The sequence below is a fragment of the Symphalangus syndactylus genome, chromosome 11 (assembly GCF_028878055.3).
Source record: "Symphalangus syndactylus isolate Jambi chromosome 11, NHGRI_mSymSyn1-v2.1_pri, whole genome shotgun sequence".
NCBI lineage: Eukaryota > Metazoa > Chordata > Mammalia > Primates > Hylobatidae > Symphalangus > Symphalangus syndactylus.
Window position 1 is genome coordinate 96699911 of NC_072433.2, and position 25297 is coordinate 96725207.

General features: G+C 37.1%; 1 protein-coding gene across 4 annotated transcripts in view; it reads left to right on the forward strand.

Annotated features, from left to right (window-relative positions):
* MAN2A1 (mannosidase alpha class 2A member 1) overlaps positions 1 to 25297 on the forward strand; it is a 177381-nt gene that overhangs the window by 14625 nt on the left and 137459 nt on the right. For 2 of the 4 annotated variants that reach the window (XM_063612896.1, XM_055298144.2), the window contains exons 2-4: positions 6527 to 6648; positions 9522 to 9776; positions 12146 to 12290. In XM_063612896.1, the coding sequence (XP_063468966.1) occupies positions 9534 to 9776; positions 12146 to 12290 (388 nt within the window). In that variant the 5' untranslated portion in view covers positions 6527 to 6648; positions 9522 to 9533. The remainder of the gene's footprint in view (positions 1 to 6526; positions 6649 to 9521; positions 9777 to 12145; positions 12291 to 25297) is intronic. The other 2 variants (XM_055298143.2, XM_063612895.1) reach the window with 1 other exon arrangement.

Here is a 25297-nt window from a genome sequence, read left to right on the forward strand (position 1 = left end):
CACATTTTTGGAGGAGGGTGGTGAGGGAATGAGATGCTATTATTTGAGGTCAGGGCTTGGATCCTGTGTAGTGATTCTGGCAGCTACTAAGTTGGTGGCCCAGCTGCAGTAGTCATGAGTCCCTTGAGTGCTCCGCCAGAACAACGTATGTTGGGCTTGGAGTCCCAGCTTTTCCCTTCACAGTAATTTGGCACTCTTACCTGCATCTGAGCAGCCTCTGTTACTGTCATACCTAGGCAGGTGTGAGATTTATGAAAAATGATTCGCCTGGGCAAAGAGTATATTGCTCTTGCAATTTGGTAAGGTATTCTGTAGCTATGTATTTTTTGTGCTCACATCGTGAGGGCGTTTATTTCTTTGAATGGACAAGTGGCTGCACAAAGACAAATTCCACAATTTGGAAGAAATTCAGGCATGTTAAGCTCTGAGTCTGGAAAATACCATTAAAAGGTTATTTATAACTGGCTTGTGGCTCATTGACAGACAGGTGGAGATACATACAGAATTGTGACCACAGCCCCAGTTCACACTCTTTTTGGCCTCAGCACTACACATCTTAAGGGGTGGAATGGGTGCTTGGAGGGTTACCTGTCATTTTATCAAACCCAAAAGCCTTCCTGTTGAGTTCCAGAGATCTGACTAAAGGCAGGGTTTTTCTGTAGAGATTGAATAGTGGCTGACTGACCAGGGACTGCAGCAATAACGATGACACCCCCGCTGGAAATACAGACTCTCTTTTACCAAATCGCAGTTCCTATATTTAGCTTTAATGCGACGCTTCTTAACTGGGGATGTGTGAAAATCGCCTGGTGAGCCATTTTAAATTATAAAAGGCGGATCTCTGCGCTTTTTCTAGGTAATCCCATTTGTTCCCATTGCTTGAAATTCATATTTATTCTGGCCACTCAAGTTTATATATTTAGCCCTGCCTTCTCTCCTGAGTTCCAGACTTGCACATTCACTGACACCACCATTCAGCTGTCTAATAGTTTCAGAATATAACATTTGCCCTTCCGTCTCCTCCCCAATAACTGGCTTGTGGGCCTGTTCCTCTAAAATGCCACCCATAATCCTCCCCCTTGCCCTAGCAAAAAACGGAATGCGAATTTTTTTTCCTTTCCTGCCCCTCCCATTCCTAGCTCATCTTTCTTGTCATTCTTTCATGTTCCTTCCCTGCCTGTCCAAGCTACCATGGCTTTTACCTGGCAAACTGCAGCCTTTTACTCCATATGCCCCACTGTGGCTCCAGAATGGCTTAAAATTTTTTTAGTTGATTGATTCTAAAACTCAGTCTAAGATAAACATGTTGATGCTGCTTTTTCTGAAAATTACTTTGAACCATAAAGGGTGACTCTGTCTTTTCTTAACTCCTTTGTTCAAAGTTAGGTGTAGAGCCTTGTTAGACCAAATTATGCCCCTGGGAGACAGTTTATGAGGTTGCGCGGCCTCACCCTCCATTGCTTGAGCTCACAGCTCCTTAGGGTCATGGCTCTCCAGCTCCGATGATGGAGATTTGGGCAAGAATTTCTCTAAAAAGGACTAAGCGTAAGAATATAAGCTTTATTTTTATAGGGCCAACTATTTGCTAAGTATATTAGTTTCTTATTGCTTCTATCACCACAAACTTAGTGGTGTAAAACAAGAAAAAAGTGTTATCATACAGATCTTTAGGTCAGAAGTCTGAAACAGGCCCTACTGGACTAAAATAAAGATGTCTGCAGAGCTGCATTCCTTCTGGAGCTCCAGGGGAGAATCTGTTTCCCTGCCTTTTCCAGCTTCTGGAGGCTGAGTGCATTCCTTGGCTCAAGGCTCCCTTCCAGCAATAGCATCATTCTGATTTCTTGTGTCCTCACATCTCCCTCTCTGGCCTGACTCTTCCATTTTCCTCTTTTCCGTTATGATTACATTGGGCCTACTCAGATATTCTAGGGTTTTCTTCCCATCTGCAAACCCTTAAAATTAATTACGTCAGTGAAATTCCTTTTGTCATGTAAGGTAAGGTATTCACAGATTTCAGGGATTATTAGGACAGGGACATCTTTGACTAAACATTATTCTGCTTACTGCACCAGGCACTATTTAAATTTACTTGCGTATACTAACTAATCCTCATAACAACCCTATGAATTAGGTATTATTAATTCTCCCCATTTTACAGATGAGGAAACTGCAGCACAGAGAAGTTATGTAACTTTGAACTTGCCCAGAGTTACACAGCCAGTAAGTAGTGGTGCCAGAATTCAAATTTTGGTTGGCTTCAGAGTCTATTCTTAATTATGATGTGTACTATCTGGAAGTGCGTATTGTAGTACCCTTCAAAGTGATTTTTCAAAAGCCATACTTTTACTATGTAGCAGCAGCTGCAATAATACTTTCTTCACTGCTTACCTGTTGGCAGGTCCTGTGCTAAATTCTTTCATAGCCATTCCAAGCAGTGGGTATTAGTATCTGCATTTTGCCCATAAGAAACTGAGGCCCAGGATTAACTTACTTCCCCAAGATCACATGGCCAATAAGTGCCGAAAGTAGTATTGGAAGCCAGATAGCCTGAACAGGAGCCAATGCTTAGCCATTAAGCTGAATTGCTTTCACCTTTATCTGGTGAATGATGTCATTAAAGATAAAGGTAATCTTTGCTCTTACGTGGTGGGCACATTTGATGACATAATCAGAGTCCAGAAAGAACTTGATATGTTGGAGTTATATGTTGAATCTAACAGAATTAGATTTGAAGGAAAAAAAAAACATAAATGAAAGGTGGTATAGATCCTAAGTTTCAGATACATGCATACACTTTGGGGTAAAGTTTTATTTCTTTTGAATGCTACCATTGGTGGGTATATTATAAACATGTATATCTTCTACAGCTCTTATGACTAGAAACTTGATTTGGTTGAGTGCAGATCTTATATCACTACCATGATAGGAAATAGTCCAGAATTATCTTGGGGTTCTTTTTCCAAACTTCCTTCACTCCCCACATGAGGTGAAAATAATAGTCTCTTGAGCCATGTTAGTGATGGTAGTGAAAATGGAAAACTTTTGATTGGGCTGTACGGAATCCATAATCTTTGCTCTAGAAAGGGAGCCACATATTGTATTCTATTCACCAGGTCATGGCTGTCATCCTGTGGCCAACGTGGGTCCCATTCTATATTATTTCCCAAACAGCCCATGAAAACCACCCTATTAATTAGCTCTTTCCTTCCCATTCTTGCCTACTTTTGGGGATGCAGTGAAGACTTCTTTTGGATTTTCTTTCTTCAAAAATAGTGTGTTTTGTTTTTATTTGTATTCTTTTTGATGTGGGTTTATATGCCAAAACATTGAATACTTAGAAAAAAATGTTACATGCCATTTTTCTTTCTTTCCTTCCTTTTTTTCTCCCAATAAATACCTAAGGTCCTGCTGTGTGCTAGGTAGGTAGGCATCAGGGTACAGTACATTGAGTAAAACAGCTATGGTGCCTGTTGTCAATATAGGGATTCATTTAGTGAGGAAAAGAGGGAAGCAATACATGAATAAAATAGATAATTGTAATAACACTGTGGAGGAAACAAAAAATAAATTGAGATAAACCATAACATGAGGAGGCTTGTTTTAGACTGGCTGGGGAAGGCTATGCAGAGGTGACGTTTGGCATGAGAATTGAAGCATTATGTAAACAGAGACCATGTACAAAGGTTTTAGGGTAGGGTGGGGAGGAGCTGGCTTGGAACGGATATAAGATCAAGGTGAAGCTAAGTTGAGAGAAAGAGATATTCAGTCCTTACTGACTGTGGTGTACAATGTTTTGATTTTGAGGGTGCCTAACTAGGTAGAGATTAAAACTCTTTACTGGAGATCTGAGGACTGTAGGTGTCTTTTTGAGGAGGATGATTTTTGGACTTAAGTTTGAAAGCCAATTTGAGGCATCAGGTAGGCATTTGCATATATGGGTCTGTTTTTCAGGGGTGAGGTTTCAGCAGGAGATATAAATATGGGAGACATCATGGAATTTAAATCATGGAGTGGATGAGATCATGTAAGAGAGTATAGAGAGGTAAGAGGCTCAAGAAGCTAACCTTGAGGTGCTCTAACATTTAGAGGTTGGGAGAGAAGGAGCCAGCAAAGGAGACTGATAAACAGTTGGCAGGAGGAAAACCTAGGGCATGTTGTACTGGGAATGAGTAAAGAAAACGTTTCCAGAGGGAAGGAGTGATCCATTGTGCCTAATACTCCCTGAGATGATGGGTAAGGTAAGGGCAGAGTGCTTTTCATCAGGCTTGAAACATGGGAGTCTTTGGGAATTTTACAAGGTCAGTTTTGGTGGAGTGGTGAGCAGATGCTGATTGTAATGGGCAGATGAATGAATGGGAGTTTGTAAGGAAGGGGGATAATGAGTAGAGAGAAACTTTTGATAATCCCGGTACATGAAGTGGGTGGGGCCCTGGAGGGGAATGGGAATGTAAGATGTTTTATTCAGGGTTCTCCAGAAAGACAGAACTGATAGGACACACACACACACACACACACACACACACACACACACACACACACACACACGAGAAGGGAGTTATTAGGAGAATTGGCTTATTTGATTATGGAGACTGAGAAGTTCCACTACAGGCCATCTGCATCTGCAAGCTGGAGAACCAGAGAAGCTCGTAGCAGGATTTAGTCTAAGTCTGAAGGCCTTAGAACCAGAGAAGCCAATAGTGGAGCTCAGTCCAAGGTGGAAGGCCCAAGAGCCCAGGGACCACTGGTATGAGTCTGGAGTCTAAAGGCTGGAGAACCTGGAGTTCTGACATCCAATGGCAGGAGAGGAAGAGTGGCCAGGCTCTTACAGAGGGTGAGAATTTGCCCTTTTTCTGCCTTTTAATTCCATCTGGGCTCCCAGTTGACTGGATGGTGACTGCCACATTTAGGGCACATCTTCTCCACTTAGTCCACTCACACACCATCTCCTCTGGAAACACTCTCACAGATACACCTGGGGCAGCTCAATAATTCTAATCAATTGCTAAACCACCCGGGTTTCACTTTGAGTAGATAAAGGATGGGCTCAGTGCCCACTGAAGCTCTGAAGAATAATCAGTATTTGACCAGCTATCTGGATATTCTTTAATCTAGTCAAGTTGAACCCCAAATTAACCATCACATGGGGTTAAGCACAGGAGCGTGGAAGCGCAGGAGTTTGATTTTTTTAGATGTACATAGCATATAATAAATATTAAGTTCAACCTTACGAAATTGGTGGTATTTGACTATGTTTTACCTATGAGAATGGCAATTTCGTATAGTTTGATCTAATAGAACATGTTATATTACTGAGAATGAGTTGCTTTTAGAAGTAGAACTTGATTGAGCAATATCGAGAGGGTTTAATCAAAAGGGCAAAGAACAAAGCCTTGGAGCAGTTGAGATAAATGGGATTGTTGCTCGGCAGAGGGTTGGCCTTTGAAGCAGGGAGAAGGAAAGGCACACACTTTTCCAGGAAGGCAGGAGAAGATATACAGATTCAACCATGCTGGAAGGATCACGGTGAGGCCAATATCCAGTGGGTAGTGTCCTATTTGAGGCAAATAATTATGTAATAAATTTACGGATTTAGCTGTAGATACACAATGATTGATTTTGTTCATAGGACTGAGTGGGTACTGATCCTGTTCTACCTTGTGGTAGACTCTAAATTTGTTCTCTCAAAGGTCTTTGATATGTGATTTTTTGCTTGGTTTTTCTCTTTCACTAAAAGTGGAGTAAATCAAATATCATGACCTCCTTCCCCACTCCTGAGCAGTGCAATGCTGTGGCCTCCCTGTAGAACTGATTAGCAAATCAAAGAATAAAGTAGTTTTCTCATAAGTGATTTTCTTGCCCTACAGAAAATTGTCTTTTTCAATGTTACTATCAGTATTCTTTGAGTTCTCAGCATAATTGAAGCATTATCTATGATTTCTGTTTCTTTAATGCAGACTACAGGTACATCCTTTTAAGGTCATTCCACTCTTCTCTGTCACATGTACAGAATTTGCTTATGAGGTGTGTTCATTTCAAGAATTTCACCTGTTTGGAGGGAGACTTTATTCCACTGCATAATATAATTTTAAAAATGATGTTCTTTAGACCATTGTGTGCATATATCCCTAGGCCATAATTTTCTCCATGTACTTAATTCAGTACAGAATTCCAGGTACTTATCATTAATGATATCTTTAAAGCTAAATGAGATTGAAAGTCATCTTTAATGGCAGTAGGATCCTTTTTTCATGAACTATCTCCTTTAATGTTTATTTTGAATAATACTCTTCTCCATGGATTATGGGACCAAAGCCATAATAAAAATATTCCCAGGAAGGGTTGTCTTCTTATTCAGTGTGTACTTGTTGAGCCATAGGCAGTTTTGCTGTGTATATGCCTCTAAAATGATCTTTTCCTCAAAGTACAGAAAGATCTGAAGAAATGTGGGCACTCATGTATTAAGTTTGTAGTGTTGTAATATTGTACGTGTAAGATAAAATGTATCTTTTTTTCTTTTTTGTTTGAGATGGAGTCTCGCTCTATCGCCTAGGTTGGAGTGCAGTGACGCGCTCTTGGTTCACTGCAACCTCTGCTTCCCAGGTTCAAGCAATTATCCTTCGTCAGCCTTCCGAGTATCTGGGACTACAGGTGCGTGCCACCACACCCAGCTAATTTTTTTTTTTTATTATTATTTGTCTATTTTTTTTTGAGATGAAGTTTTGCTCTTGTTGCCAAGCCTGGGGTGCGATGGCGCGATCTCGGCTCATCACAACCTCCGCCTCCCGGGTTCAAGCGGTTCTCCTGCCTGAGCCTTCCGAGTAGCTGGGATTACAGGCGCCTGCCACCACGTCCAGCTAATTTTGTATTTTTAGTAGAGACGGGGTTTCTCCATGTTGGCCAGGTTGGTCTCGAACTCCCGACCTCAGGTGATCCGCCTGCCTCGGACTCCCAAAGTGCTGGGATTACAGGTGTGAGCCACCATGCTAAGCCACTGATTTTTGTATTTTTAGTAGAGATGGGGTTTCACCATGTTGACCAGGCTGGTCTGGAACTCCTGACCAGGTGATCCGACTGTCTCGGCCTACCAAAGTGCAGGGATTACAGGCATGAGCCACCGTGCCCGGACAAAATGTGGTATCTTTAAAAGCTCTGTGATTATGGCATTTTAGATTAAGGTAGTGTTTTATTTTATGGAGATGTGTAGCTGTACTGCTGGCAAGATGAATCAACATGTTCTAATACTGCTTGTAATAAGAGTAACTTGATTTACCATTACCTGCTGTGGTAAATTTGTATCTTCAGTATTGGAATTATTCAACAGAATCTGTCAGAAGGGATTTCAAAAGCTGCAGTCTGTGATGTTGTGATAAGTGAAGAAAAGCATTTCCCCTATTTCAGACAGCCTTTGATAGCATATGTATTTAGGAAAATATATACAGATTCATCAACTGTGTACCTGACTCAAATATTTTTAGCTTCTTTGGGTTGAACTTTGGGTTATGCCAAGGGATCGATCCCCTTTGGTCTTTTCATGGAGAATCACTCGTAACCACTGTTGATGTGCACTTACAGAGAAGGTTGTAAAGGTTTATAGGACGATACTGCTCGACAGCTTTGCGGATCTGGAATCTACATGGTTCAGCTAGCTTCTCTATTTGAGCCCTGAACTAGTGTTGCACTCGTCTCCCGTTTCCTTTGCTTTGCCATTTCCGGTTGTAAAGTGATGTGTGCTCCCTCTCTTGCCTTTTACTAGTGCAGTGGGGCTTGTCTTTCAGGATGGGACCTGTGCTAAAACTTTTTCTTGTCTCTGTGTATGCTGATAAACAGGCTTTAGAGTTCTATCTTGTGGTGACATATCACCCCACCCCATCTTAGAGATGACAATTGCCTTTAAAGGACTATAGTTTTAATGTGTAGGGGGCTCTTTCTGTTACGTGCTTCTAAGTAGAGAGGCCTGTGAGAGCATCTTTCAGGTCTGAGAAGGTACATGGCTGTCTTGTGCTCCTTTCTTCTATAACATCAGGCTGTAGATATTCACCCCTAGTGTTGTATTGCCCCCAACCACTGCCACCCCCAGTGATTTGCTGCTAATTTTGGCTACTTTTTTTTTTATTCCAAAATCTGTTGCAGTTTCTTCGGACTTCTGCCAATTTTGGCATAGTTTGCTCAAATGATTGGCCTTTTCTTGGTAGATCTCAGTCTCTTAACTTCTCCCCTTCCCCTTGTTGAACTGACCAATAACCTGTGAGTATAACCCGTATATCTTGTGTGTTATATGGTCTTTCATATTTTTTCCTAAAGCATATCATGCCATACATACTATTTTTAAACTGCCCTTTCGCCACTTTATCTTCTGAAAATACCTTTCCTTACTTTATCTTCTGAAAATACCTTTCCTTACATTTCTATTTTAAAACAATTTATATTTCTAAATTTTCAGTGGCCAATATCCCTTCCATGATAATAAATCTATCGTTTGACCAGTCCCCTACTTTTGGGCGTTTGGATATTTTCTGTCCTTTTCTCTTTTCCCTTCTTCCTTCTTTCCTTTCTGCTTTCCTGTTATTTCCTGGTAATGAATATCCAGAGTTGTTTGTTCACCATGCATATAGTTTTTTAAAACCTTAATGTGGGTTTTTTGAGGCTTTTGCTAGTTATGACATCACCTTGTGTGTTCAAAGACAGGGGCCCAAATCTTATGTGTGTCTTCCTAGCATACATGCCTGACACAGTGGCCATTCACTGAAGAATTGAGTTTCAGAAATATGAGGGCCATTTGACAAATAAATGAGTACCTTCTATGTACTTGGAACCCAGGATATAGGGGTGAACAAGGTAAAGATTGTCCTTGCTCTCATAAGGTGAGGTATTATTTTGTATAACGAGGTTTATGTTACAGAGATGGCAACCCTTTTAATGTGAGGATCAATGAAAAAAATTTAAGACACACAGTATAGCAAAAGCAGACTGAATGACTTAGGGTATGGTTACTTGGGAGATGTTCATGCTTATGGCTGAGTTGACTAATTGATTTTTCCACAGATGATATTTCTTATTTAGGATTACCCACTAGTGTGAAGGGATTGAGATGGAATGATCTTTTTCAAGTTCATACTTTTTTGACCCTTGTAAGTAACTCCAGTCAATTATACTTACATTAAAAATTTCATACCGGAATATAATATGCTGTTGTACATTGATTCCAGGGACCCAAACATCTTTTAGGACTGAGTTTGGGGGGAACATAAATATTTCCCAAAATATTTTTGGTCTTTCTGTTGCACGTCTTAAAATATGATTAAGCAAAGATTGCAGCCGTGGAGAAGATTTTCTGCTGTAAATTGGTGTTTCAACCCTGCCAGCTGTTTGTGCTTTCTGCGATCCCACTTACAAAAGTGGAAAGTGAAGGGTGAGTGGCTGCCCTCATAGGCAACCACAAAATTAAAAAAAAAAAAAATGTGTATGCCTCAGCAGATCTATATTAGTATTTCATATAGCTGCCTTTTTCTTTTTTATTGTAGGGCCAGCTTTCAATGTTGCAAGAAAAAATAGACCATTTGGAGCGTTTGCTAGCTGAGAATAATGAGATCATCTCAAATATTAGAGACTCAGTCATCAATTTGAGTGAATCTGTGGAGGATGGTCCGAAAAGTTCACAAAGCAATTTCAGCCAAGGTGCTGGCTCACATCTTCTGCCCTCCCAGTTATCCCTCTCAGTTGACACTGCAGACTGTCTGTTTGCTTCACAAAGTGGAAGTCACAATTCAGATGTGCAGGTAATGTATACATTTGTTAATAATCACCGGCCTTTTTTGTTGTTGTTCTTTTTAAGATTTGACCTGATGTCTGTTCTGACTTGGTAAGTCACTTAAAGTCTTTGGATTCTAGTTTCTCTTTTTGTAAAGTATTTTGATTAGTCACATGAACATTAATGTTCTGTTCAGTGATAAAATTCTATAATTCTGTTTTTCTCAATTTATCTTACTATTTTATGCTTATGTGAATATAGTCTTTTTGTATGCTTTTCAGGTCTTATTTTCTGTAATAGTTGAAAACCTTTAGAGGTTTAAATTTTGCCAGAGATTTTTTTTTTTTAACCTTCCTTTGGAGAATACAAGAAGATCCCTGTTCTTATTATATACAGTTGTACATTATAGATTTTGTACAAAGTAAGGTTAGATTTTTTTTTTTCTTAATATCTTTTTGCAAGAGGGAAGGGAAATATTCTAGAGCTGTACTTTCCAGTATGGAAGCCCCTGTCTGCATGTGGCTACTGAGCACTTGAAATGTGACTAATGTGGCTTGAGATGTGCTGTAAGTGTAATATACATACACAGTGTTTCAAACTTAGCATGCAAAATATCTTAATTCATTTATATATTGATTATGTGTTAAGATAATATTTTGGATATACTGGGTTAATGAAATATTAAAATTAATTTCAACTGCTTCGTTTTACTAGAAAATTAAAAATTTGGCTTGTATTATATTTCTATTGGACAGCGCTATTATAGAGGGCAGTGGAGTCGAAAACCAGCGTTAGAAAGGACTTCTGCTTTTCTTAAACTCAGAGTGTTTCACTCACATTGGCTCTGCAAATTAGGGCAAGGCTGTGTTTAACTTTGTGCCTTAGACCAGAAACTGGATTTTGGTGGAAGGATCCTAAGGGGTAAATATGTTAAAGTTGGACAAAATTATTTGACTTCTGGCCTCGTTTTCGAATATGTACTTTCCACTAACTGCTGAGGGCGGAGAACAAGATATGATCTTGAGGTCATGGCTCACAGGCCAAGCTGGAAGCTGGGGACAGTGGAGCTGGCCAGGTCTTGCACCTGCAACCTCATCAGCTAGAGTGTAGCCAGATTCTGATAGGATCAGAATCTTGTGTTTACAGGGATAGCTGTTTCTGTGAGGTTTGGCTTTATTTAGTTTTTTTGTTGAGTACTTCTTAAGTACCTAGCCTTGTTGTCATCCATGATAAGGGAACAGCAAAAAAAAAAAAAAAAAAAAAAAAAATTATTTTTGTTGTGTGGTCTAAATCTGGGCTGGACAGAAAGGAGTTGCAGAGCAACCATGGAAGTCAGGCAGAGCAAGTCAGGAGGGTACTGGGAGAGCTGCAGGACTGAAGGAAGAAACAGACACTGCTAACACATCCTCCTGCCCAGCTCGTTTCCAAAGATTTGTCAGCTCATCCTTGGGAAGATTTTATTTTATTTATTAAAGTCATATATTCCATAGGGAGAGGAATATTATTGGCTTAAAATACTTTGTATTGACTTTTATATGATTTGTTTGTCCTTTAAATTTTTTTTGTAACTTATTTATATATTTGGATGTGATTTTTGCAGTCTGGTTTTAACATAATTTAAATTTTACAAAAGGTTGTTTGGTTGTGTTGTCACATTTAATATTATAGAGACTATGAAGAACAAAAGTAAAGTTTTAGTTTTTTTCCCACTGTTTTTTCCTTTGCATCCAAACATTATTAGCCAGAAGGAATACTGCATTGAAAAGCTAGAAAACAATAGGATACATAAAGGCTAAATCTCAATTTTAAAATTTTTCTCAATTTTTAGATGATTATGCCTGATTGACCCTGTTGTAGTTGTACTTCTAGGATAAAATAGGTAGATATAACATATGCTACATGGAAGAATAGCTATAGATAGATATATTTTCGTTGAGGCATAGATTTTTAATATACATGAGATTTACTATAAAACAAAGATAGCTCAAAGTAAAATATCATTTTCAGAACTGTTTTTGAAAATGCTGAAATATCTGGTCATAATCAAATTTCATCAGAAATTTTTTTCTTGGTTCTTTTTCTATAAATTTCTGTTAAATTGTTTTGGAAGTAAAGTAGGGGAAGAAGGAATAGAATGAACTTTTTTTTTTATTAGAAGCGGATGGGAGGGGATTATTTGTCAGGGTAGTTTTGTAGCACAAATAGCATTTCAAGCCTTTGAGTGGTGATGAAATATTTTCTACTCTAAACTCCTCAATTAATGTCTACAGAAATAGTTTTATTTTATAAAGTATATATGCAGAGTATAGCAGTGAATAATTTTGAGCAAATATTTACCAACATTAAATTTAAATTAATAATGGTTAAACTTTAATTTTTTTTCTTTTACATTTTTAGATGTTGGATGTTTACAGTCTAATTTCTTTTGACAATCCAGATGGTGGAGTTTGGAAGCAAGGATTTGACATTACTTATGAATCTAATGAATGGGACACTGAACCCCTTCAAGTCTTTGTAGTGCCTCATTCCCATAACGACCCAGGTAAAATTTGCACTTCAAAAAAACAGGAGGTTATTAAGTTCCTTTAGGCCTAAGTCTTTTAATGAGAATGTGGCAGAGGCCACTTCTCAAATTTTTGAGACATTAGTCTCTGACTTTTAACATTAATGTATTCCTTTTATGTGTCATTATGTTTTAGTGTTCTCATTTCGTCAATTTATGTGCCATTCAAGGATAGTATCTGTGCAGTATGAAATAGTAATAAACAAAAAAGAAGGGCTTGCCTTTGGGGACAAAACAGTATATAGTTTTAAGAGACTGCTTGTTCATTTTAGTAACTTTTTGTAAAATATTGCATAGGAGCATAGGAGAATTATTTCACATCTATGAAGTCTACTTTTAGAAAAGGCAGAATACTCATGGGAAAGTTTGAATCTTTAAAATAGAGAAGCAGTATTAAATGTTTTAAGAACCTTGGTGTTGATTGGTTTCAGGCACATATGAATGTCTCAGCTCTCTGTATTTATCAGTGTTAGATGACTTTAGGCAAGTTACTTAATCCCTCTGAGACCAAGTTTTTTCCCTGGTAGAATGAGGATAACAGTATCTGTTTCAATAGGGTGAAAAGTGAAGGAATCATGTATGGCACAGCAGTAGCTGCTATCATTATTGTTACTGCATATGATGGCGCTTATTTATTGGGGCCACAGTTTCCTCCCTTCCCCCCACCCGACCCCACCCCGCCAAGATGAGGGGAAATTGTTTCAATTATAATGGGACATAGGATTTGATATACATATTTGTTGGTTTGAGTACACAGTCACAGAGAATTTAGTTGCAGCATTTTTTTTTTTGTGGGGATTGGAGAGGGGGGTGTATTTCCAAAGACTTATTTTGAAAGGAGTGTGTTACTTTTCTTAATATCTCGATTTCATGATTACTGTCAGAAGCACTGGTAACGTAATAATTTGAAGGGTTTTTTCTTTGCTTCCAACATTCATTTATCTTCTACTTACATTTTTTTCCCATTAGTTTATTGGCAGATATTCCTATTTTTCTATTTTGAAGACAACAAAACATGTTACTTTAGGTCTGGACACATGATTTAGTGAAGCATTTTTTTTGTGCGTGTGTGCTGCTTTTGGATGTGAGAGGTAGTCTGCAAGCTTGGATATTGAAATGCTTGGATTTCTACACTCCTTCAATATTTAGTATGCACTGACATGTAAAATATATGAAATCAATATTCTGGAAATTTGTGATGAGCAGTTACTACACCTCACCTTCTGACTTGATTTCCCTGTCTTTGATCTTAATGTCTTTGTCTTTTCCTACATATGCCTGTTAGTGTTATGTTTTCCTCATATATATTTTAGATTGTCTTTCTCCGTAATCTTAGCCTGTACCTTTTAAATCCAAACTCAGGGAAGGCTGGGCATCATGGAAAGACTTCAGGGATTTGGAACTAGGCAGAATGAGGCAGATATCTTGGCTCTGCTGTGTATTGCCTGTGTGTCCTTGGGCACATTGATTTGTGTATCTGTAAAATGGAGATCATACAGGTGGAGTAGCATCTGAAGCCAGGGTTAGTTATAAAGTAATTATAAAAGGTGATGAAAATTACATCTAATCGAAATTTCTTTGCCTTTATTCACTTGAGTACAGATTAGTATATTTGCATTTAGGGGATGCATATGAAAAACACGTATCTTTGATTACTAGACTCACACTCAGTGAGGTGAGGTGCTACCACTTAATGTAGGATCTAGATGGCTTATGGCACTGCAGATTTTTTTTCTCTATGAATCTCGTAATCACTTGAATATTCAATTATTAAGTGAAATGGTGGCAGAGCCACTTGTAATATCTAAATTGTTCTCCCTTCTCTTTCTGCCTATCATGTTTAGTTTAATTCTTGTTACTTAATTGGGAGAGTGTTGTGATTCCATAGTATAATCTTCCTTGTAGGCTTATAAATATAGTTCGAAGTGTGTCTTGTGAGTCTTCCTCGTATGAAGCCCACCTCTTCCCTTTTCTTGTTTTTTTAAAAGACCTTTATTCTTTCCCTTTTTCTGCCACTTTTAATTCTCATCAATCTCATTTCTTGTTATTCCATACATGGGCACTTAACTGTAATAATAAAATCTATGGTTTACCAGGCAGAACGCCAAATGTTTTACAAACATTTAGTGCATACCCATGAAAGTTAGTGCCACGATTCACAATGAAGGTGTTACCAGGTTGCACAGCTAACAAGGGGCACCAGAATACTTTGCTGACAATTTACCTGGATCTCCCACTAAAGTAAATTCTAGCGGCAAAGAACATATGCCTCCTATTAAACACACTCTCCTCCTGGCCTAGTTGAACACTTGGCATATAGAATAATTGCCAAATAAATAAGACCTCTTTGACCTTTCTCGAAGCCCCTCCACCACATACTCATACTGCACGCACACACCTCCATGCTTGCAGGTCTTCGCAGATGTAAACATTTACAGCACTTTTACTTGGTCTCCTCACTAGAATGTTAGCTCATTAAGGGCTAGAACTTTGTTTTATTCACTGCTGTGTTGGGAATGCCCAGAATCATAACTGGCACATAGTACTGAGTCATTAGAGTTTGGTTAAATAAGTTAATGAGCTAATGAATCTGACTCTTCAAACTAGGATGAAACATTTGACTTATTCTTTGGCCTAGGCTTTTCTTTTAAGTTCCCTCCTTCCTGATGGCTACTTATTTCTATTCTTAAAAAAAAAAAAAAAAAAAGAACTTATTTAGAGTACTCTTTTGTAATTTTATGTACTAAAAACAGGCAATAATAAGCTCTTTGAGGGCAGGAATTGCCCTTGATTTTTAGATTTTTTTTGTTAGTTTGCATTACTATTCCTGCTTAGTTAGTAGGTCATCTTCTGAGTAGACATCCCTAATAAGTATTCCTGACTATAATCTATTTTGGTATCCTAGTAACTATAGCTGAATCTTTTTGTCATAGTAAAAGCTGTTAATGACCCTGACTCTCAAACCCTTCTTCACTTGGAAAAAATAATTGTCAGAAACAAACCTTTTAAAACTACAGTGATTTTTGCTGTCAAGCAAAATGCTATAGAGAAGAATCCACTGACTTAATAATTTTCACTATTCTTTAACAAAAGTAAAATATTGACAAACTAAATTATTCTGTGAAAAACTGAATTAGTCACATCATGAAAAGCCGTTCTTTTTAATAGAGGAAAAAGAGAAAAGTGTGTTCACATGCACTCCAAGTCAAAATGTGACTTTGCAATGGGAAATATTTGTATAATACTCCTAAATGAATGTGCAATTAGGCAGTGTTCTTTCTAAATGAGATTTATAGAGATTTGTTTGCATTTTCTGCAGCAACAATTTAAAACAAGCTTTAGCATAGTAGTTTGTTTCATCGGTGGATTTTTGTCTATTGGGAATAGAAATATTTGAAATAGATTTTTAAAAATTTTCTGTATTTAGTTCCCCAACTTTGTGAATTTATGTTGCTATGTTTTTCTATATATAGATATTTTTCTTTTTGGACTGAGTTGGTAATATCTCTCAAAAGAAGGTAAATTTCAAAATACGTTTGTATTTTAATAAAATTCCAAATTATGTTACAGTCTGTGAAAAGGTGTAACAATTGTCATAAAATATTTAAGTGTTTTACATGAGTAAAAACCGAATTGGAAAAGAATTGTGAAGTAAATGCTGATAACTTTGTACTGTTATGCTTTTGAAAGTTTTGAATCATAGACCATGAAATTAAATGTTAGTTGATTGATACATGTTCATGTTGTATTTAATAAGCTGATTAAAACACAATTACAGCACCTTTGTATCTACAATCTTAATTCTTTGCTTCCTACTAGTTAAACTGCTGAAATATTTGGTTAGTTTTACTTCAAAGAAGTCACAGTGTGTGGAGGGAAGATAAGGTATCCTAAATGGAAGGTTGGATAGCATATTGTTAGTTAAGCAATTTGTGAAATGAACATTAGAAAATAATCCCTCTTGTGGTATGACTCTAAAATAGTAGGAAGACCTAGGCCCAAGAGTTAACACTGGAAAATAATTTTCTTTTGTACATTTGCAATTCTTTTTAGAACTTTTTATTGACTCAGAGGGCGATTAGGACTTTTTGCTTTTTTGTGTGTGTAAAATTAAGAAACAGGTGTTTGCATTTAGTATTATGATAATTATGTATCCTCTAAAAAAGTTTGTTAAAAAAAAGAATAAAAACATGAGGAAATCAGTGTAATAATTTTCAAATCTTTCTATTCAAATACTTTCAAGTATAGTTAGAATTTGAAAACAGTTCTGGTCAGCCATAGTTGGCTAATGTCTCTATCAGGGGTGGCCAATCTTTTGGCTTCCCTGGGCCACATTGGAAGAAAAATGGTCTTGGGCCACACATAAAATACACTAACACTAACAATAGGTGATGAGCTAAAAAATAAAATCGCAAAAAAGTTTCATAACATTTTAAGAAAGTTTACAAATTCATGTTGAGATGCATTCAAAGCCATCCTGGGCCACATGCAGCCCGTGGGTTGCAGGTTGGACAAACTTGATGAGAGGTGGTGGAGACTTATAAGTCTGGTTGCTAAAGGAACTTTACTGATCAGAATGAGATGGTCATTGGAAGGAGAAGTTGTATGTGAACACTGTTCGGAGAGTACTTTATTTGGTTTAGCTACTGCACGATAAAGTGGATTGTTTGATTTTGGCTGCCATGATGGGAAATTTTAGTTTCTGGAGCTAAAATCGTATGCGGAACAACTGAGATCTGGCATTTATTGCCTGTACCGCATCAGGGGAGTGGCAGGTCTTTGTTATTTTTTACTTTGTGTAATTCTTTAACCCTGAAAAGTGGTAAGTTAAGCCACATTTAACAGGTGAGGGCAGCGAGGCTAAGTTAGGGTAATTTGTTCAAAGTCAGTTAATTTAATTATAAATTCTCAGAGGTTGGTGAATTGAAGCTCAGGATTGCCTGATTGTAAAATCTGTTTTTTCCATTTACCTCTTTTTGTTGCCTCTTAAGATACTTTATTTAGTTCAAATTATTCTATTTCTTTTCTTCTTGTGTTGTAGGCATTAGTCAATTTAACACATTTATCTGGACTTTGGATTGTTAATAGGGTTGTCAGATTTAGCAGACAAAAATATAGAAAGCACAGTTAATCTTGAATTTTCAATAACAATGAATGGTTTGTGTGTGTGTGTGTGTGTGTGTGTGTGTGTTTGTGTGTCCCAAATATCACATGCAGCATGCTTATACTAAACATTTATTTGTTGTTTATCTGACAACAAATTGGCTGTGCATTTTATCTGACAACCTTGTTAAGAAAATTGTAGCACTTAAGAGTTAAACGGCTCTATATGGCTATCTAGAATTCTGTTTTTAGAGATCTCTAAAATACATGTATTGAGATTCTGTTTTAGAGGAAGAATAGATGGTTTCGTCTCTCATTGGACTTTATTCTTTGAGGAGCACATATGTTAAGCAGCTGCTGAGAAATGTAGATGATCATTAAATAGCTCTTCTTTCTCCTCAGTTTCAGTTACCTTTGTCTATCTTTCAAGCCTGGGTGCTTGAAAACTCTCCAGTGCCCTGGTAATACAAATAATTACTAACACTTAGGGAATTATTATGTTCTGTGCACTCTTCTAGGCATTTTACATGTATCACATCCATTACTCCTTTCAGCAACTTTATGACAGAGTCTGTAATTATCCTCACTTCATAGATGTGGGAGAAGTGGCAGGAGAGAGCGTAAGTGATCTGTTCGTGGCAGGACTAGGTTTGAAATCAAGTGATCTTTTTCCAGAACCAGTACTTATAACAGTTTTTAATATGTTGCCTTTTTTGGTTAATTCTTCTGGAACCACAGGCTGAGCATATAGGAGGGAAGTCTTTTAAGTATTTCCAAGCCAAATATCAACTACTTTAGTATTATTAATCATAAAAAAGATTTTTTTCAGCTATCTTGCAAAAGTGGATGTCTCACTGCACTATCTCCTATCCTTCTTTTCCTTCTGATTTTTCTGGTTTATCTTTATTGAAATGAATGTCTCTGTCCCTAAATACGATATTAGTACATGAGATAGTGGTTTTCCTCATTGCCACATTTTCTACAATTAGAAAGTGATTTACAAGCAATATTTTCCAGCTTTTGTTTTGTTTTGTTTTGTTTTTTGAGATGGAGTCTTGCTCTGTTGCCCAGGCTGGAGTGCAGTGGTGCGATCTCAGTTCACTGCAACGTCTGCCTCCCAGGTTCAAGCAATTCTCCTGCCTCAGCCACCTGAGTAGCTGGGATTACAGGCATACACCACAGTGCCTAGCTAATTTTTTTGTATTTTTAGTAGAGATGGGGTTTCACCATGTTGGTCAGGCTGGTCTTGAACTCCTGACCTCAAGTGATCCGTCCGCCTTGGCCTCCCAAAATGCTGGGATTACAGACTTAAGCCACCGTACCTAGCAATATTTTCCAGTTTTTAAGTTGGTTTCTTTTAGAGACTTTGATAATTTGCCCAGTATTTGTCTAAAGCTAAGTAGCCCCCTCGTGTACCCTAAGAGTAACCCACCAAAGAAAGTCACTTTTCTTTTTAACAGTGTCCGTCATATTTTAGACAGTTTTCTCATTATTTCAAATAACCAAGCTCTGTTTGGGGAAGACTTACTATGCCTGAAGTATTGTCAGTCAGTGTTAGATGCTCATAGATGGGATCATTAATAAGGGAGGGGAGAAGCTTTAGCAGAGATTTAGAAATTATCTTGGAGATTGATCACGCAATTGCAGTTATGAGAAAACAAAGTATGCAGGTCTTCTAAGGGGCACTTAGAAAAGCAATATAATAAGGGGTCACAGTTGGACATTGTACGTATACAGCTGCAGGATGAACAAAACGCCTGCTGTCCTAACAGTAATACAAATAGGTTCCTCTGGTGTGGGGTGAAATTTCCAGTGACAGCATGTTCATATGGATTCAAAAAATGATCTCTCTGAGACAACTTCATTGAATTAAAGCTGATTTGCTTAGAAAACTATTAAATGACACTGAATCAACTGGGAAAAACAGGTTAGATTATTTTGGAAACCTGGGTTCAAAAGCATTTAGAGGCATCAGCAGGTTTCTAGGTTTTCCAAGTCTCATAGGTCTCTGGAAGCCTCAGCTTCATCTGTGACTATCTTCTTACCCTCTCTTGGAAACTTAATCGATTACTAAGTTCTCTTCATTTCGTCTCCTTGACCTCTTATTTCCCTCTGTTTATTTCCACTGCAGTCCATAACCATTTTTTATAGAATTTTTCAGTGGTCTCATTTTCTGTTTCTCTGCTTCTACTTTGCCTTTTTAGTCTTCGCACTCTTAGTACAGTTATTTTTGAAAGCACAGGTCAAAAAACCCTCACGTCCAAAGTTCTCTGTAAGAAACAGGAATACTTTAGAAGGTTTTCAATAATCTGTCTCCCACTTCTATTTTTATATTTATTTCTCACCATATTTGCATCATGTACCCTGCAATGCAGCCATACCCAACTTCCTGTCTTTTCCATATGCTCTTCCCTCTATTTGGAACTACCACCCTTTTTCTCTCTCCAGATGATGACTAATCTAAGAATCTTTCTTCTTTTCTTTTGGTAAGACTTTACCATTTCTTTATTTCCATGGCATTTTGTTCATATTTTCACTGTAGAATCTGTTTTCATTTAGCTTTGCTTTATTGCTTTGCCCTTATTAGATGCAAGGTACGTGTTTGAATGAATAAATCAGAACGTTAATTGAAACTCTTTCACAGTTTATCAGGGAGGAAAAGCAGGCTTAACTTATAATAGAAATGTTGGAATTAAAATTAATCAGCAGCATATTTGAGTAGTAGTAATACCATTTAAGATTGTATGTTACCCCATAAGTATATGACTAGAAGTTACAGTTGAATATTGAAGGATTAACGAGTGATGGAAGAAACCTGTTCATCATTTTTTCATAGAAAATAACTTAATTACTAGATGAGAACAATAAACACTGAGGATTCTGAAAGGAGGGAGAGAGGGAAGGGGGAAAGGGTTGAAAAACTACCTGTTGGGTACCATGTTCACTATTTGGGTGATGGGATCAATAGAATCCGAAACCTCAACATCATGCAATATACCCATGGAACAAACCTGCAAATATACCTCTTGAATCTAAAATTAAAAAAAAGAAAATAAGTTATTAGATCAAAGGATATTTATGTTTTTAATGAACTTTATTTTAAAATTTGAGAATATTTATCACATTGAAATGGAAAAAAAATCTTGAGGCTTAAGTTGCATGTGTTGTTTATTACCAATGTATTGTTTATCTAGATATAATTATTTTTTATTCAAAAACTTTTCATGTTTTCCTGAAGGTTGGTGCTTATTTAACTTTTGAGTGGAATTAATATACTTAAAAAAAAGCATTATTAATAAAAATAAAAAGAAAAAATCATTATTATAGCAATCAAAACCATAGCAGTGTAACAGTGCTTTGTGGAGCGGGGTGCCTTCTTAGGGATGGGTGTTTTAATCATCTTAGGGCTGACAGATCCTCTTAAAATGTAAATATTTTGGAAACTTAAAGATAATGGACAATGATTATTAGGTATAGAATCAGAACAGAGAGTGAACATATTAAAGCTAATAGTGTTGTATTATTTTATCTTTAGTTTCATTTCTAGTTGAAGTAATAAATTTGCATTTGTACTTTTTTCCCAGTCCTTTTGGCTATACCTTTCATTCATCTTATCAAGTACTTATTGAACTCTTGCTCTTATATGTTTGCAGTAGATACTAGATTAAGTTTGAGTAATAAATTTGCATTTGTACTTTTTTCCCAGTCCTTTTGGCTATACCTTTCATTCATCTTATCAAGTACTTATTGAACTCTTGCTCTTATATGTTTGCAGTAGATACTAGATTAAGTTTGAGTGGTATATGTGCTGAGGCCTGCTTCTAAAATTTGCAGAATCTGGGGCAAAGTACACAGAGGCCCGCATACCCTGTATTTAAACATTTAAAAGTTACAAATCAAAGTAATAAATTACTAAAGAAAATAGGCCTTCTCCTCTTGCCTGGAGAAATAGCTCAGTGATCTAGAAGACGAAATGTAGGTTTAGATTGCTGTAGCTCTGGTTCCCCACTGGAATATGGTGGTGTGTATGGGGAGAGCCAGCCTGTGGGGCAGGCCAGCTGCCTTCTCGTCCCAGGCCTGGCCCTGTCCCGAACCAGGAAGGACCTTGCCTGAAGAGATCCTGGTGCCAGGTCTACACCCCTACAAACTACAGCCTCTTGGTCACTGTTTAGGCTAGAGAGGGTCCCATTTGTTAGGGTAAAGTGCCCTGATGGGGAAAGACTTATAAGAGTCCCAGGAGGCTTCCAGTTTGGGGCTGTTTAGACAGATTTCTGGACCTTGGTACTCAGAAGGGCAGGGCAGACTCTGGGTCAGTTTGTCCTGTGGATTAATCCAATTGAAAGGGGTGTAGTCAGAAGAATAGGGAGGTACTTCGAGAGTCCAGGGCTCAGGGCCAGGTAACTCTTGCCCACATCCTCATGGTGGTACTTAGTGTATGCCCTTGAACCAAATAAAACTAAATGTTCCTGAAGAGCATCAGAACTCCACATAGTCTCTAGATTTCCAACCTATGGCTGAGAGCTCAAAATTTTAAAAATAAATTGTGATTTGTCTGTGAACAGTTACTAGGTGCTTAATTGTTCATGAACATTGAATGTAGACAATAGAGTTTCCAGCTTTATTAGCTTTTTTTATTTTAGAACTTAAAAAAAATTAAATAGTGGTATTGAATTTGGGTTTATGCCTGCTTTGTGGAACTTGTAATTATGCACTCTGTTTTAAATATTTCCCTACTTCTTTAAAATAGCTAATTAGCTTTTTTATGGGTGATAATAGTGTTAGAATGGAAAAGAATAAATTGAAAGGTATTCTTAATGCTGTTCTAGCCCTGGTTCAATTTTCAAGTATATTCAACAGAAAGAAAAAAAGCTGTGAATTGACCACTTAAGTAAATCAGTTTGCAACTCAGTGTCCTAAGATTATTAAATCCAGAGGTAGGAATATAAATTTTATGTCATGAAAATTCATCCCCTACCACTTTTTATAAAATACTATATTTCTGGTTGGTCTCATGTTAATATACAATTGTAGTTTTTACAGTAATTTAGAAAACGAAAGAACCAATTCAGTGTAAAAGGGAATACTTGATTACTCTATTGTATAAGAGCAATAAAAGCTAATTTACTGTTATATTACTCAGTACTGAAAGCTGCAAGAGGCTTTCAGTTCATTCTTCATTAATTATGCTGTATGGTGGTGATATCAGTGTGAGTTTTATGGAAGGCTTTCAGGTTGACATCTCTGAGCTTGTATTTTGGCTCACGTGAATGTCTTTACCATATTTTCCTCGTGATTGTTGAGGGGTGAATGAAGTGTTGAAGGCAAAATGGACTAATCAATCACTGATTCCTCTATGAAAACTCCCATGATAAACTCTTTTTTGAAATGGCCTTAGTTCATTCATCACAGATTATAACTATTGAAAATAAATAGTTGTGCTTAATAAAAAACACACAAAAAACTTTTACTTTTCAGTCTTCATAAAGACTAACTCTTAAAAATTTGCCTTTTATGCTAGATTTCTGGAGTTTTATTATCAATTTAATTTGGAGGCATTTCACTATTTATAGTTCTTTAGCTAGTAGCCAGATAATTAGGAATTAGTTTGAACCTTTAAATTTAGGTAAAAGATATTATGTGATATCTTAAAGACGATAATTCTAATAGAACCATTTCATTTACATGGTCGTTGTTGCACGTGTATAATAAAAGCATGGTACAGAAATAGATTTACTTACGTACATTTGAATTTAGCTCAGTTTTGCAATATGTAGGTAGATAGAGTATGTTCAGTTAAATATTATGTTGATATGTGATAAAATAAATTCTTCCCATATTGCAATCTTTATTTCTTGGATGGTAATGACGCTGATTTGTTCTAGGGCTGAATAAGTTTGCTAGGGCTGCGATAGCAAAGTGCCAGACTAAGTGGCTTAAACAACAGAAATTTGTTTTTTCACAGTTCTGGAGGCTAGAAGTCCAAGATCAAGGTGTTGGCAGGGTTGATTTCTTTTGAGGTCATCTCTCCTTGGCTTGTTGATGGCTGTCTTCTCCTTGTGTTTCTGCATGGTCTTCCTTGTGTATCTGTGTTCTGATCTTTTGTTATAAGTACATCAATAGTCATATAGGATTAGGGCCTATCTTCATGACTTCATTTTACCTTAATTACCTCTTTAAAGACCTGTCTCCAAATACAGTCACATTCTGAGGTGGTGAGACTTCAGCATATGACACAGATCTGTCCATAACAAGGGCATAGAGTGAATTCAGTGCAGACTGAAATTTTGGGTAACCAATATATGTTTAAGATGTGGAGCAGTTTGTAAAAGTGTTTTAATTGTATACTTTACAAATTGGGTGTTCAGAATATTTTTTATTTCCCCTTTACCTAATTTGATTGTACAGATGTGGGAAAGGGCAGTTAAAGACTGATGATGATATCAGTTCTGAGCGCTTGATGTTTTTTAACTTGGTGGTGTTGGTATGGTCATCAGGGAGTTAGGGCATCCGGGTTGGTTGAGCTTTCTGGACTATTCCCTGGGAATCCAGAGGTGGATCGTGGCTCAGTGCTCTGGGGGCAGTGCTCCAGGTTAGTACTTTGGTGAAGCTAGGTGGAATTCTTTGCAGACCACCATTTCATGAAATATCTTTGAGGTTTTAAAAATAGACACAGGCTTTTTTAGTTAAATGTGGAAAAATTGAAGTATCCGGGAAGTGTTCTTTGGTGCCAAATCAGGTTAAAAGTGCCCCAGATCAAGAAAGTCCTGTAAAGACTATTTGACATTGTATTTCTATTTGGCCCATAGCTTCATACGTGCCACATTGTAGGTGCTCAGTAAATAATTGTGGGATAAATGAGTAGATTTCAGTTAAAGCAAGAGGAATAAATAAGTCATAGCTGCAGTGCTCTTTTCAAAAGCTCATATTCACATTGTCAGAATAGTTTTGTCTTCTCTGCCCTGGCAGGCTTTCATTTTTTATTTATTTATTTATTTTTGCCAGCAAATATAGTATACATATTAATTTAACTATATACAGATAAGAAACAGCCATTTGGACCCCCTTACTCTTTAATTCTCTCACATGTAAGTTTGGAAACAATAGACCAATAGTTCAGCTTGGATATATAGAAACTTCTCCCTATAAGATTTTTTAGATGGGAACAGGTTTTTTTTTGGGGGTCTACTTTGCCTGCCACCAGTAGATGGAATTGGTGGCTGTGTACGCTTTTGCTTGGCCGTTTTAGTAGTCTGCCTTATGGCGCTATGTTTCCACCTGTTGGTGTTAAAAATATTTCTTATAGCCAAATTGCAACTATCTGTAGATAAAATTTCTGGGATATTTGGAAAGTATAGGAAAAAAGAGGAGAACCAAGCTGTCAACATCTACAATTCTCTTTTTGAAAAATTTTACCTATATGCATTCGCATTTGTTGTTTGATTAGTGTTACTTTGTGCTTCTAAAGAATTGAATAATGAGCAGCTTTTGGGAACAAATGCCTGTATTTTGCAGAATTCTACTTCTCATTGTTCATATTTATGCTGTGATTACCTTATTGGTCTGCTGCAAGCTTTTAGGTATAGTTTATACTTGCGATCTCTTTTTTCTTAGTTTAACTTATTTAATGGGTGAAGAATTTTAGATGTGGCATGAGAAGAGGATAAAATTTGGATCCCCTGTTAGGAGTACTGCCAACTTGTTAACACTGTTTAGATTTTTAAAATTGAAAAAATGTTCATTAAACTAGAGATAAAAAATTGAATTAGATACTATAATTGTTAAGATATAAATAACTGCTTTTTGGCCTTAGGTCATCTATCTTATTTTTCTCATTTCTATCTGAATTTGTGCAGTTTTCACGAGTGTTTTCATTGTTTTAATAT